Source organism: Aphis gossypii, chromosome 1, assembly GCF_020184175.1.
Source record: "Aphis gossypii isolate Hap1 chromosome 1, ASM2018417v2, whole genome shotgun sequence".
Lineage (NCBI taxonomy): Eukaryota > Metazoa > Arthropoda > Insecta > Hemiptera > Aphididae > Aphis > Aphis gossypii.
The window spans coordinates 5,768,646-5,784,844 of record NC_065530.1 but is presented as its reverse complement, the minus strand read 5'-3'; the positions used below and the strand labels follow the sequence as shown (position 1 = coordinate 5,784,844).

General features: G+C 26.9%; 3 protein-coding genes across 4 annotated transcripts in view; 2 read left to right on the top strand and 1 right to left on the bottom strand.

The window, feature by feature from the left end:
- The window catches only part of LOC114120265 (myb-like protein AA), a 67,815-nt gene extending 67,484 nt beyond the window's left edge, over positions 1-331 (bottom strand). The window contains exon 1 of the mRNA XM_050197362.1: positions 313-331. The gene's annotated coding sequence lies outside the window, so the exon portion shown is untranslated. The remainder of the gene's footprint in view (positions 1-312) is intronic.
- A 1,976-nt stretch (positions 332-2,307) lies between these two features.
- On the top strand, positions 2,308-15,683 carry LOC114120269 (lipid droplet-associated hydrolase). Of its 2 annotated transcripts, none has more exons than XM_027982132.2 (5): positions 2,308-2,570; positions 6,668-6,962; positions 11,411-11,742; positions 13,290-13,478; positions 15,132-15,683. In XM_027982132.2, the coding sequence occupies exons 1-5, from the start codon at positions 2,421-2,423 to the stop codon at positions 15,354-15,356; spliced, it is 1,191 nt and encodes a 396-aa protein (XP_027837933.2). In that variant the 5' UTR covers positions 2,308-2,420; the 3' UTR covers positions 15,357-15,683. The 2 variants fall into 2 exon arrangements, with proteins under 2 accessions (XP_027837933.2, XP_027837934.2); XM_027982133.2 differs by having other exon boundaries at positions 2,427-2,911.
- The window catches only part of LOC126549035 (uncharacterized), a 166,593-nt gene continuing 163,654 nt past the window's right edge, over positions 13,261-16,199 (top strand). Inside the window, exon 1 of the mRNA XM_050197375.1 lies at positions 13,261-13,272. The gene's annotated coding sequence lies outside the window, so the exon portion shown is untranslated. The remainder of the gene's footprint in view (positions 13,273-16,199) is intronic.

The window sequence follows — 16,199 nt, the reverse complement described above, 5'->3', positions numbered from 1 at the left end:
TACACTTTTATTGATATTTTCATTTTAAAGTGAATTGAAACTTATACTATAACCTATCAAGAGAGAGTACACTGCACAAAATCTACGCATACCCATAACAAAACACCCTATACAGAAATCGAGACCGATTTCAGTATGCCATAGACCATAGTCAATTATGACAAAGAATTGTTTGGGATGGGCAGAAGAACCAATTTTCGTCTGGCCAAGACGTGTTCTGTCGCTGCATGAGTATTAAATATATTACAGTTTGCTTTACAATTATTAAGATAGCAATAAAAGCCTAGGAGGTGAACTAGATAAAGTTCTTACCTTTATAAGTTGTAACAGCCAATTAATTCTAGTATTAACACTAAAACATCACAATATTGGTTCTTTTGAATGCAAATTTGCTATGTTGTACTGAGGCAGAGAGAAAACAAATAGATATAGTGTCTAGTGAGTTCAGCGCTGACATCCTGATGCACTCGGATATTGCATCATGCTATCATCACCATTATGGTACCTACAAATTAAAATCTACATATTATTATAATATAATATATATTTATACGCTATATGGAAATATATTTGATAAAATTTAATAATTTTAGTTTAGTTTTTCCATCAATAAATATATTAAAATACTCATCCATACACATTAAAATAATATATTATCGAAAATTAATTAATTAGAACAATATGATTTTATTTAAATTATAAAATTAGATTACATTTTGTTTGTGCCTGTTAATAGTGTTAATTCCCTCCCTCTTAATAAAATATCGTGCTAAACACGATGAAACTTTTCTGAGAGAAGTGAAGCAGAATAAATCAAAATTTTAATAATATAAATTTTATGATCCTATTTTAATTGAATATGCAATATTCAATAATTGTATATAGTAGGTATAAAATAAATATAATTAGTATACAGTTTTTATAGATAGGTAACTTAAGCTTTATGCATACAAAGCTTAACAAATTTATAATTTTTTTGAATTCTGATCAAATTAAATATGATTAATATTAGTATTACGATATTATTGAACATATTTAAGTATCTATTTTCATAATAAATAGAAGATTATATGAGTAATTCAGAATGCATTTTAGTATCAAAATAAGTAAGAGTATCTATTTATTATTTTAAGTGATGTAACTATAGAATATAGTTACTGGATCATTAAATTATCTAGTATAAATAATACGTTTATATTTATTATAGTTTATCTAAGTTCTAAGGTAACCTACATATGCAAAGACTTCTACTATACACAATAATTTCTATATTATAGTTTATTTTAGATAATTCAAATTTTTGAGATAGCTTATGCGTGTTTACCTAAATGTGAATTGAAAAAATATATTAATACCAGTAGGTACACCATCCACATTTAAAATCCATTGTAATGCAACATTTTTATTACCTACTTCTGTTTTTACACAAATTTTACGACATAATATTAAATTATACAATTCGAGTAATTTATTCATACATTAGGAACGCATATTTCAACTTTGACAATATTAAAACATCTCAAATTTAAATCGAAAGTAAATTATCAAAATATTCGACGTTCAATCGATATAATTTTTTAAACACATGCTTTATAGTTTTTAATGTTTCTATACAGTCGGTATACATAAAAATAATAACGAATATAACACGACGTTTTTATTAGGCAGGTACACAAATAATTTCTTTTTATTTGAAATATTTAGTAAAAACACGAGAGTAATAATTAATTATATAATGTTTTATGTATAATTTAATATCACGTTCGTTTATAGCTAGGATATAGTATATATAATATATAATATATATACTATACGTCTATACGTATGATGGTAACAACTAAAATAATATTATAATATTTAATGTGATGAGTAATCCTCTCACCCGGTGTTTTGTTTGTTGCACTCTGGATTTTATAAAATCTGTGTCACACAGCAACGACAATAATTTTATTTTCAAAATTATATTTATGTTTTATGTATAAATACTACGTAGTCTGATAGGCTGTAGCACCGCATATTCGTTTATTAGTTTATTAAATATTATTACAAAATATTATAGCAAACGCGTTATACGCCTTAATACCTAGGTTATAAAAATAACCATGCCCTATTACCATTGCGTAATGAAAAATAATAACAGTCGTCCGGTTATTGCGAGTCGTGAAACTGTGAAAGTAGATAGGTAGGTATAGGCAAATTTGCATTGTCACGTAAATACTAAATAGTAATATAATAATCGTAATAACTAATAACAATATCTCGGAACGACGCAATAATTTAGCACGGGCGTCGAGGTCGCACTGAGACGACGCGTCGTTCGCGTTCGCAGTGAAAGGCAACCACTTCGCCGCGGCTCGACTGATGACGAGTTCACGGCGAGCGCGAAAACGCCGTCGCCGGCCACAAACGACCACGACCGAATGGCAGTATCGTATCGTGTCGCCGCCACCTCGCTCTATCCACGGCTTCCCGTTTTCAGTCGGTACCGTCGTGCGACTACCGTTTTCGTCGGCCGACTACCGCGAAAACACGACGGAATCGGAACGGACCGCCGCCACTACCATCAAGACGTGAGTACGATTTACGACCAATGTATTGTTAAATCGACAATATTGTTATTGTTAAAATAATACGATAAACGAGACGCCGCAATTTTTACGTTTACGGTAGCCGACGTGTCCGCCGTTGCATGAACGGTGCGCACCGGTCGTAGGGTCTGATACCCATGAATTAAAGTGATAACTGATAACCGTCGGTTTTCATTCCTTGTGATAAGAGACATTACAGTGGTAGTGGTGAGAAACGGAACGGGTGACGGAGTGAACAGCTGATGATCGGTCGACGTGCTGTGTGTTGCAGCGTCTCCGCCGCGTGACGCACTGATCTTACGAGTAAAAAAATAAATATATAGGTACATATATTAAAATAAAATTTTTTAATATACCTGCATTAATTAAAAATATAAAGTCGCTATTTTTTATGTTTCGATTTCACTATCTGTATACAATTATAATATTTCCACGTTTTTAAATCGTAGGTATTATAATATTCTAACACATCATTATTCGTTCGTACAATTTTTTCTCGATCAGCCAAAATTGTGTAGGTAATAAGTATATATACTTCGAAAATATTCAGCCTAGATAATGTAAGATATGAAGGTAGTGGGTACATGTGAATTTATGTGATAGACTATAGTCACTATAGGTTGTGTTTAACGTAAGTCGTAACGTATTTTTATACGTTGAACGTTCAATGTCCTATTTTAACGTATAATGATGTTAAATAATCGCAGTTCCCATCATTTATAACCTGGTTCCCCACCGACAACTATAATATTATTATACTGTTACATCGTCGTGATTAGCACGACTAGAGTTTATGAAATCTTGTCTATGTAAATATCTCACTTCGCAATAACCTAATAATACGTAATTATTACTTCTCTCCAGGTGTTTAATTATTTTTATCGAATGGTTGTTTCATCTTTTATAAAAACGTTATACCCGCTTGTGTTGTCTACCTGTCTCCATCTTCCTAATGCATATCAGACAATGTTCAAAAGAATCCATTTTACTATTTTATTTTTAAAACGATATCTGCTCAATATTTGTTTTCTTTTACAGACCTACGCGTAACATTAATAAAACGTATTCATGCAAAATCGTTTTTATGATTTAATAATAATCTTAAAGAAAATCACATTTTTGAGGGATTGATATACCTATCGGTTTTATTATTTTTATTATTTATCTTTATATTCGACTTAAAAAAATAAAAATGTTTGTAGAATGAAATGAACATCATATTGTTTGGAAACAATATTCATTTAAATAAATATTATTCTCTAAACATTTTGTAATGGGTAATTATTCTATTAAAGATATAAAATAAAAGATTTTACATGATGTCTATGTTGCGCGTGGAACAGAAAGAGAAACAATAAGCTGTATAATATACTCCTATTATTAGAGTAAATTGACCTATATCATTAAATTCAAAGGTTAAAATAGTATCTTAGGGTAGTAAAGCTTTTTTTATATTTTAAACTAAAAGTAAAGTAATTTATATTTATGTTTTGTACATTTTAAAATGCTCATAACTTACTTTCTAAATTAAAATACTAAAATAACCTTACGAAGTAACCTAGATAGTAAAATACGATAGTTAAGAATATAAGATTACTAACTTTAAAGTTTATACTGGTCAATTCACTATAATATAAAAAAACAGTAAGTGACATATATGTCTTACCAGATTGTGGTTTGCTATCTAAACACCCATTTTTATTTCGTTTTTGTCTGTGACTTGATACCAGGATAAATCGGATAATATACATATACCAAATAAACACATTTTGATCTATAGAACAAAATTTTCAACATAAAATTTACTGTTGAACGTTAATAAGATGGAGAAATAAATGTGAATATACATAAAACAACTTCTTCTTTACAAATCATAACCCCTTTCCTTGTATATTAGAAATTTGACTGTACCTAAGTTAAATATTTTTATGAAATTTTATAACTCATTTAATAGTTAGGATAATGGTTGGGTAAACATAATATAAACTGATACCAAAAATATAATTTTTACCAAAGTTGTTAATATATAGTGTGATGAAAGTTATTTTTTTAACTATATATTTATAATGTATATTTGACTTAATAGAAATTATATTAAAAAGAAGGACATTTCTTCTAATGTATTGTGGGTTTCGACTTTTCGAGCGTTCCTCATCATTGATATTTGGTTGTACCTAATTTAAATTTTTTATATAGTTTTTATTTTCGTAATAATATTGAATTCAATGATAAATCTTCGTTTATAGTACCTATGTACAAATAAAACAAAAATTATTTTGAAAATGTCATCATTCAAAAGAAATAATAATAAATGTAATATCAATAAGTTTCATGTCTATATGTTAAATATTTTTTGAATTACAACACCAAACAGCAAACATAAATATTTGAACAAATATCATTATTTTTCGTATTAGTATCAAATGTTAAATATTTCAAATCTTTATAAAAAATTGTAGATACCTATTCTAGTAGTCTAGTATATTCGATGTTTTTAAATTTCTATATATTTTGTTGTTTTTGAGAAATCATGTTTTACATTTTTAAGCTTTGTGGTTGAGGTATAAAAATTCTATTTATATAAATCGAAAAAAATACAATAACTTTAAGTTTTAAACTATATGAATTTATATCATACTATTTGTTGAAAGTATAAAGTATTTACGACTAGTCTAAGTCTTTACGAAAATTCCATAAATATTTCAAGTCATCTTTATGATTATTCCTTTCTAAATCACAAATAAAAACATAAAAATCAATTTTATAAATAACTGTTATTACGTAAGTAGTCCAGTTTTCTCGCTGTTTTTTTCTCGTAAATGATAAGTAGTGGGAATTTTTACTTTTGACTCTTTGGAATACTGAATTTGCTTAAATTTGCTACTAAAAATAACTCTCAATATTAAAAATTGATGTATCATTTTTGTTTCAAAATGTGATAATAATAAACCAAAGTATAATCTCTCATATTATGATTTTTTACTTTTTCGTCTGTGTATTTTCCTAAATTTTAGTATTTTTGTTAGTATACCTATTTTCAAAATTTGCGATTTTATATTATAATTGAAATAGTTTTTGTGATGAATAAAAATGACTACCTACCACAAAAAAAAATGGGTACAGAATTCCAATATAGGTACTTTAAATTGATGCATAACATCATTTAAGCACCATTATGGTATTAAACTGCCAAATATGCTAAAAATCATGCAACTCATCATATTATTAAGGTTGCCCTAGAATATTACAACAATTCGATTAACAATACCTGCGCCAAAATGATTTTAAGTTACAAGGGTAATATTTCATTTTAATCATTATTTTTCGAATTTTTTAACTTAGATTGAAATTCATTAATTTTATCATTTATGTATTATTATTTTCTTAACGACGTTTTATGGTTAGCAGTGATGAATTTAAATAGTATATAAAATTTGATGTTTTCTACTTAGTGTATTAGTTTACACTAATACTAATAGCATATCGATATCATGAATGTGTGTAGAAAATGTAAAAATGCAGTCGGAACCCACCGTAGCAAACATCATATTCTTATGTATCGTACCTATACATGACATTAAAACGCTATAAGATCCCTAATTTTCTGCATAAGTATAATATAAATGATTGATATTTATTGGGGTCGTAGCTTAAAAACAAATTAGCTCTATAGTATACTGTATACCTTTATTTATTCTGCTATTCTAAGCTTTAAGTACTTTAAATTAATTAAATAGATATCTACCTACTACTGATTCAATATAGATTTATCATACATGAAAATTTTTCAGAATTATTATATTCTACTAAAAGAGTATACGTTTCAGTAATCATTAAAAAAGTAATTAACATTAAAATTAAGAAAATTAAAAATATTTTAATAACTTCAAATAAGGAAAAACAATATTTTCTAAACATACGTTAACTGAGAAAATTTTTATTGTTCTCTTATAAAAGAATATAATATATACCTATAATACAATATGTGTCTTGTAAATGTAAGTGTGTATGTGTTCATGCATTAGCCTATTGACTATTATATAAAATAAAATTGCATTATCATTATCATTTCGACACAGATGACTACAGTGACTGCAGAGGAATCGTCAGCGACAGTTGCAAAGATGAGGTCGACAACTGCGGATGATGACAGCGGCCGTAGCATGAAAGCGACAGACCTATGGGTGGATGTTAACGGCGTGGCCACTCGAGTGCTTTGTTGGGGCCAGTCGATTAACGATGACAATCGACATGAATTAAAGCGAGTAGTGCTATGCGTATGCGGTAACCCGGGAATAACAGAATTTTATGAAAAATTTCTGCAAGAAGTCTATCGGACCCTCAACGTTCCTGTCTGGGTATTATCGCATGCAGGTAAAAATTTAATGTCGTTATTATTTTACATTTTTACTATTTTCAACTAGGTACTCCGTATTTCTGCAATTTAACTATATTTAATGTAGCAGTGTACATTAACTATTATAATATATATGTGACTAATTATTATTATCATTATTTAAACGAAAGTCATCTATTCAGATATAGGTACCTCAAAAATGTTTATAATTTTTTGTTTTCGAATTAACGAATAAAAAAAATGTTAGAACTATTATTATTATTGTGCAGATACCTAATGGTTTCTTTTAAGTATATTGATATTCATCAAACAATATCTAATTTATTATTAATTTTCATTCAATTTTTCCTAGCTGAATGAAAAAAAAATAGATGTTTGTGAATAAGGTATTTTTTGTATTTTATGAACTGCCGTAATACTTACAGTTGTAACTTATCAAATACATGCGATTGTAACTCAAGTTTTTTATCAGTAGTGTTTAAAACGGCCTTTTATTTGCACTATTTTTTTTTAATTTTTAAAAGTTGAATATTTAAATTTCAAATAATAAATAGAAACATTTTTGCTAGAATTGCATGGAATATCTTTAAATTTTCAATAATTTATACATCTTGTATAATTAACTAATAATTATTTCCATAAAATGTTTTTATTAACTTAAGAAATAGATAGTATAGGTGCCTTAATTGTGATTTTTTTATTATATAATTTGTTTAATACCTTGAACACCTTATTATTATAAAGTAAATAAATAAAAACTCGAATTTGAATGATTTAAAAATTTTTTAGTGTAATAATATACAACATATATGTATACGATAAAAATAATTAATAATTATTATTATTGTTTTGATAATTGAATAATAAGCATTTTTATAGCACAATGGTTTTAAAAATAATTAAATTTGTTTACAATAACTAAACACAATATATATATTGTATGTACACGAGTGGACATATAGTATACGTACGATATTACATGAAAAATATTTAGTTATACTTATATTTATTTATATTAATATAATATTCTCTTTTATAATACTGTTTTATTTATTTTATATTATTACTAAACGTTAAACATATAATACATTTTAATAAGCTTCATGTATGTATTTATAAATTAATGTTATTCAAAGTTCAGAGACTTTAACTTTTAAGATTACACAAATAATAAAAATCCAATCAAGACAAAAAAGTTCATTAATCATTATATTTCCTTCCCTGCAGGTTATCATAATGATATAATTATGATAAATCAAAATAACTCTTAGTGAATTATATTTTTGATTAAAAATATTTGATGTCGATATTAAACTTAACATAATAAATAATAATTTTTTTTATCAAATCGCATATAAAAATTATTTAAAATTTTTTATTTATTTGTGTACTAAATGTTTCAAAAGTTTAAGTAGTAGAAAAGTGTAGTTTGTAAATACTAACTATACTTATTTTTACTTTACTTAAATTCTGTGATAAAGTAATTTGATAAAATGTTTTTTTTTATTAAACCTTTTATTAGATTTTGTTTTATTATATTATCTGCGTATTTTATCATTATAATGTAAAAACACACAATATACATATTAGTGTACCTATTATTAAAACAACATCTGTTACTATATTATTTTCATCGAGCGAAATTAATATTATAAGCTCAAAATTATTATATTGTATACAATGTACATCATACTATTGCTATTGCTATTCAATTTTTAATTCTATAGTTATTTATAAAGTAATGTTAATCATTTTAGATTCTGAGCGGAGCGATCGCTCTTTCATTCTACATTCCTCGAGGAATGTATTGGTTTTACAATGATGTTTATTTCTTTTTTATTCTGTAAACACTTTTTCTTCTCCTAATCTTGCTCAAAAGTACAAGTGTAGCATATTTTCTGAAAAGTAATGTTATTGAGCTGGTACTTTAGAGAGGTCATTTTTCGATTTTCGAAATGATACACGAAATAAAAGCGATTAAAGAAGAAAACAAAAAGTGGGCAAGTGAGTACCGCTCTGCTGTACATTAGGTGCCGTATGGATCATTATTATATATTATAGGAGTGTTAAATTTGAATCCAATGATAGTTATCATTGTATACGAAAAACGATTCTGAACGAAGATGATTTGTCAGCCTAGGATATAATTTCTAGTGGTTGGTGAAAAAGGTGGTTTAAAAAAACCAGCTTATATTAAAAAATATTTTGAAAATTAAATCATGTAAAGAAAACGCGAATCTTAATAACTGGTAAAATTTTCAAGTATCTACGACTTATACTTTTTGAATAATAACAAATATTTAAAATCGTTTAAGGATAAATCGTTATCGTTACGCTATTTCGTTAAAATTTAAAATTCAAACGCACTTAAAATTTTTCCTATAATGATGCTTCGAGTTTTCTCTATAGATACTTGAAGGTAAACTTATGGAAAACTTAGTGTTGTATTTTTAATCCTTAGTTATAAACACAAAAAATTTTATGATTTTTCAACTTCAAATATTTCGCAAATATTCATAATTTTGACGAATTTTCGTCAAAATTTGAACCTCAAATGCTAATAAAAAAAAATTGTGCCTATGTATTCTTATAATTTTTTAATCACTATAAGAATAACATATGAGGAACTTTGTATTAAATTTTCAAGTATTTTGATAGGGCCAAAAAAATTTTATCGACACTTCAAAAATATTTTTTCAGAAAAATTGAAAATTTCAGTTGTCTATAAATAGCTCAAAAAAAGTCAAAATATTTTGAAATTGAAATCACGTAAAGAAAACGCGAATCTTAATAACTGGCAAAATACTTTTTGAATAATAACAAATATCAAATATCGTTTGAGGCTAAACTGTTATTTAACGCGGTTTTTGTAAAAATTTAAATTTCAAACACTCATAAAAATTTTTTGTCTGAATCCGGTAGAGTTTTTTTTACAGATATTTGAAGAAAAATGTATGGAAAACCTTGTACCAAATTTTCAAAACTTAGTTATAAAAGAAAAAAAATTTATGATTTTTCAACTTCAAAATTACTTGCAAATTTTCGCGTTTTCGACAGATTTCGTAAAAATTTGAACTAAAAACGCTTATAAAAAAAAATTGTGACTAACGATTTTTAATTTTTTTAGCTACATTAAAAACAACTCATAAGGAACCTTGTATTAAATTTTCAAAACTTTTTGGTCATCCAAACATTTTTTATCGACACTTTAAAAAAATTTCTCAAAAAAATCGAAAATTTCAGTGGTCTATAAATAACTCAAAAAAGTCAAAATTTTTTGAAAATTTAACTATATACGGATACCACTGACATTAATATTTGGTGAAAATTTCAAGTATTTTCAGTGATTAGTTTTTGAATTACAACCATAAAAAAAAATCGATTTGGTCGAAAACTGGTTTTGCGTTAAAATTCCCGTTTTTCCGTCATTTTTTTTTGGTTTTTCCCGGCGCTTTTGAAAACTATTGGAAATTTTTTACTTTTGACCCCCCAAAGTACAAACTACATTCACTTTCCTATCCGAAACAGGGTCCACTTTTTAAAATCGGAGCACTTTTACTGCTCCAAAACGTGGTGACAGACACAAAAAAAAAAAAAAAAAAACACACATCATTGTAAAATCAATACATTCATCACTTCGTTCAGAATCTAAAAATGTACAACTTCACGATTATGTAGTGTAAAATAACTACGGCTTTGTTTATCACCATAAAAACGAATACAATTAAATAAAAAAGATCCTCTCGTCCGCTCAGAATCGTTTTTTATCGTATACAATCATATTGCATTCAAATCGAATACCTACAGTAAAATTACACTATCCTGTCCGAGGACCGGAAGGACGATGGACAAACATCCACCACCGAAATGCGCTGACCTACTTGTTTTTAATTTGAAGCAAACTATTAAAATATAAAAAAAAATGTATTTACAAAACCCATCAACTTATTATATTTTTCCGGTTCTACATGTTGCGATTATAAAATGTGTAATACCAACTTTGTTATCTTCAGTAAAACCTGTTCCATAATTAATAATTTGTCCAAATACTCATAGATTTGTTCATTGATTTATTATAGAAGTTTTCCTAAGTTTTGAATGAATAATTAGTTTACAATTAGCATATACTTAAGAAAATTGTAGTTTTATAATTTATTCGTTTATGTATTCAGTCAAACACCTCGCAAAGTTAATTACCTATATTGCATTATTGTTTATAAAATACAAGATGGTCTGAATATTTTTATATTTTCCTATGTTAGCCTTATAACCCAACTTGTGTTCATGAGTATATTTAAATAATTATTCCAAATATTACTATTTCTTTTGAATATTTATTATAAATATACAGTTATATAGTTTATTTTAATACCTTTGAGGGTAACCTGGAATAATGTCAAAATAATTATGAAAAATAATATTTTTATTTAAGCGAGTGATTAAATTTAAATATTTTAAATTTTAGGCCATGAAGTTCCACCGTCGAATTCGGAACATAAAATCCCTGATCCTAAAATGTATCCTGATCTATACACTCTAAAAGGACAAGTAGAACATAAATTACGATTTATCGAGAAGTATGTGCCTGATAATTGCGATCTATACTTAGTGGGTCATTCAATTGGATCGAAAATTATATCAGAATTGCTAAAGGACAGTACAATGGCCCAAAGATTGTCTGTTAAACGTTCAGTGTTCCTGTTTCCCACTCTACAAAAAATGCGTGAGACACCAAACGGACGTAAACTTATATTTACTGCATCCAATTTTCTATCCATCACAATATTTTTATCTTGGGTAAGACGCAATAAAAACAATTATTTTATTTTACTTATGTAGCTATTATACGTTTCATTTTAACTTTATTTATAATATATTATAGTAATTTTATACGTTCATTTCCATATGTGTTATACTTAGGATGATAATTCATAATAATTAATATACAGGGTGTCCCGTGAGGATTTACCCATTGCGATATCTCGTTATCTGTATTTGTTACCACTATGGTATTAAATAATTCACTGTTTTTCTAGAAACTAGAAAAAATATTAAAAATCAGGAAATTAATGAAATCAAAATGTTGAAACGTCAATATTTTCAGAAAAATTAACTCTACAAAATGGCTATCTTCGATTTTTTTGAAAATAATTAAATAAAAAAATATATTTTTTAACTTTTTTACCAAAACATTAAAATAAATTAAAACATAAAATATTTGTAGTTCTTATTCCTGTGAGTCTTATTAAAAAATCAGAATTATGATATGTCCATTATTTCAGGAGATATCGCAATGGGTAAATCCTCACGGGACACCCTGTATATGCAACCAATAATCATAATAGAAAAGAATACTAAACAAAGAATAACACATGTAAAATGCAATATATATATATTGTAAATTATAAAGTAAGTACCTACCTACTTACTATATTGAAGTATGTACGTTTATTAAACTCGTTTAAATAGACATTGTAACTTTGTAATATTTGGATAGGTTTATAATCAAAGGGTTATAACACATGGCCCAATACTGGTTTTAGATTCCTAATATGGATTCTAGAATATTATTGTTCGCATGAATTACTTTAAGCCCCTCGAATAGCATTTAAAAATTCCTCGTCAGAAGAAGCCGGTAAAATTGGTTTTGGTGGCCGTGGCACGTTCGTGATACTATACAGTATATATATAGTTGTATATAGCTTGATTTTCATAAGATGCCACCTGGCGTTTAAAACTTGAACATCATATGGAATAAATTATTTTTTTTGATAGGGTTTATATCTTTGAAATACTTTTTTACTTCAATAAAATTCCAAAAAATTAAAAAATATATGGTACCGAGAATCTAAATAAATTGTTCTACTCACTATTAAGGTTCGTAGCTGTTGCTAACATTATAATGTTTTTGAATAATATACGGTATGTATAAAAAAAAAAATTTCTGTACTATTAAGAGTATCATTGGAGTATCATTTTATAAAAATCTTATAATAATTAATTGAGTTAGACACACTACGTTTATAGGTTATAAACTAATAACTAACGATAAATACAATTACATATCGGTAACTTATAATATGTAACGAGTAGGTGGTAGGTATTAATTATATTTACGTTCTCAACTATACTAATCTTATGATGTTGTTATAGTAATGGAGATATAGGAAATAATTAATTGTTTTTGCAAAAATAACTGGTACATCATTTAGTTATTCAAATACCAATAGCATATAATTGCTTAAAATATAACCTAAAATAATACCTATAGTTTAAAATTTAAAATATTTAATTGTTCATAATAAAACATCTAAATATTATAATGCTTAAAATTGTTTTTTTAGATTTTTACTACATTTCCGGCTTTTATCAAAACATTTTTGGTAAATGTAACACTAATGATAATGGAAGGAGGACAAGTCGATGACCATGTTATCAGGTCAGCCGTGCGTTTGGTTCATCCAATGGTGTTACGCAACGTATTTTCAATGGCAGTTGATGAAATGGATAAAGTATACGAATTGGACAACAAGGTTTGTTGTAAAACATTTGTCTATTTTTGTATCTATGATTATAGGCGCCCGGAAGGGGGGCAAGCTGGGGCATTTGCCTCCCTGGATTTTCAAAAATATGTTTTAAATTGAATGTCTTAAGATATTAAATAACTGTATATTATATAACAAATCCTAACATTGCCCTTTCTTAGAAAAATTTCTGCGGACACCTATGTCTAGAATTCTAGCAGATTGTATGGTATATTGGTATATAAGTTTTACAAAAATAAACATTTTGAATTTTCAATTAATTTTAGTAATATTTTCAATCAATTTACAAATAGAATAAAAAATTGAACTAAATCGACTAAAATCTATATATTATGTACTTTTAGATAAAATGTAGGTACACTAGCTGCCGTACACTCCTATCATATAACATATTTTATATAGATATAAAAGAGCTTATTTCACTATTTAACAATAATTTAAAAATTATTCACATTTAAAAAATTGTATATGCTTTATCAATACACTGAGTTAAAAACGTAGACAATAAAAAGTGCCTAATAGGATTTCTGAAAATTCTAAGAAGAATCTCGATTGTGTACTTCGGCATCTTCATTTTTTTTTTTTTGACGTGTTGAAAAGAACCATTACAATAGATAGTTGATGATGAATAGAAAAACCTGAAATGATTATTAGTTTACGGTTGAACAAAATCATTTATATAAATTATAAGTAGTAACTGAACAGCCGACTATACGTTATTCAAACCTACTAAAAAAATAGCTGAAGTAATATTTTATAATATTTTTATTTATATATTACCTATAGGTGGCTAAAAAGATTTACGTCCCATGCTTAACAATTTAGGCACAAATACTAATAATATTTTACCAACGTTTAAAAATTAATGGTTCTTATAGGAATATAATACATATCAGGACTCAGGAGAATTAATACTAACGAGGTTTCCCTCTTATGTGGATTGTCAATAATAATAAAAAAGAATATAATCGTACATAGTAATAAACGTATTCATATTTAAATTCTAGTTAAAATATTATAATATTTTTTTTATAATGTAGATTTGTGTATCCGAATTTTAAATATTTATAATAAATAACAATAATTTAAGTTTATAATAATGTTATTATATTAATCACTAACTTTTAATATTCTTTTTTAATAATTAATAAGTAATAACCATGTAATGTGAACTTCCAGATTAGTTGAATAATTTTTTTAAATTCTTTCTTATTTCAAATTTGACATCTTACTAATCTACTTCACAAATTAATAACTATATAGTTAGTAGTTACCTAATTGTTAATTAACACTTTTAGTTCATATATAGCAGTACAATAGTTTAAAAATTGATTATGGCTATAGATATAATAGATTTACAAGAAATTTATTTTTTACTTTTTCATACATATGACATTAATGGCGTTGTTGGTTCATTAATTAGGTAATCAAAAATTTAAAATATATAGTAGTGCGGAAAACTTATAAATTATCATTTGTCAATGAAAATAACCAATGAATCTATACATTAACCTGCAAATTATCGAAATCCTAGAGCACCCGTATTTCTAAAACAGTTTTCTTTATATCATTATTCAATTATTGTAACAAGAATTAAAAAAAGGCACTTAATATTATTGATGCCATTTTATGACTTTACAGCCGTTGAAAGATAACGCGAAGAGATTGTACATGTACTTCGGCAAAACCGACGATTGGTGTCCAACGTCGTTTTACGATGACATCAGCAAATGCGTGCCAGAAGCAGAGACTGTGCTGTGCGATAAAGGCTACCAACACGCGTTCGTAATCGGTTATTCCGATGAGATGGCCGGTATCGTTTGCGACTGGCTTCAACCCGATCTAGAAGACGCTAAATCACACTGATATTGGACATCATTCACATTACAAATGCTTTCCGCGTTTAAAAACGATTTTTTTATGAATCATGGGTTTTTTTTATCGGCTGTCATTTTATTTATATTTTTTTGTAGTTTTTGTACTTGTGATATCCTTCTAGTTGGACACGTGGCGTGTCACACGCCTCACCTCATCACGAAACTAACAAATAAAATCACAAACTATTATAATTTATATAGGTGTATGTATAATAAATATATTGTTCGTATTGCATCGTATAAATATATAGTTTAAAATAATAACTATAATATAATATATGAATGCAAAAACGACTTATTGGTCTGCACTTATTAATTGGTATACCTTTATTTATTACATAATTACCTCAGTACCTATATTACATCATTACATTCTGTGGAATACTTATACATCCTATACCTATATGATATTATCTATAGGTATTTACATTTTCCGTACAATATTATAATATAAGTATGTATGACGTTTTCCGCGTTTCATTATAAGAGCAAAGACAGTAGGCACTATAATATAATATAATATAATATTATATTATAACAATACCACAACTGCCGCGTGAATCCGAAAAAGTGCCTTATATACTTACGGCCGTTCGACAGATGGATAATACATATACGTATTATACGTATACATAATGTGTTTTGCAGTGTACCTATGTATGTATGTGGACATGCTGGCGCGTATTTTTAAAAACAAGGTCATGGGAAATAGGAATAATCGATTCCATCGCACGCGCTTTTACGTGCCACGCATCCCCCATCGCTTCCTCATCGCCAAGTTCAACGATTCGCGGTGGTGGCTTTTATTGCACGTTTTATTTTATTTATTTAT

Bases quoted from the DNA above. Each gene is read 5' to 3' on its own strand.
- LOC114120269 (XM_027982132.2), top strand. From the start codon at position 2,421: ATGGCAGTATCGTATCGTGTCGCCGCCACCTCGCTCTATCCACGGCTT. The intron at 2,571-6,667 runs GTGAGTACGATT...ATTTCGACACAG, and splicing joins GCCGCCACTACCATCAAGAC to ATGACTACAGTGACTGCAGA. The intron at 13,479-15,131 runs GTTTGTTGTAAA...ATGACTTTACAG, and splicing joins TATACGAATTGGACAACAAG to CCGTTGAAAGATAACGCGAA.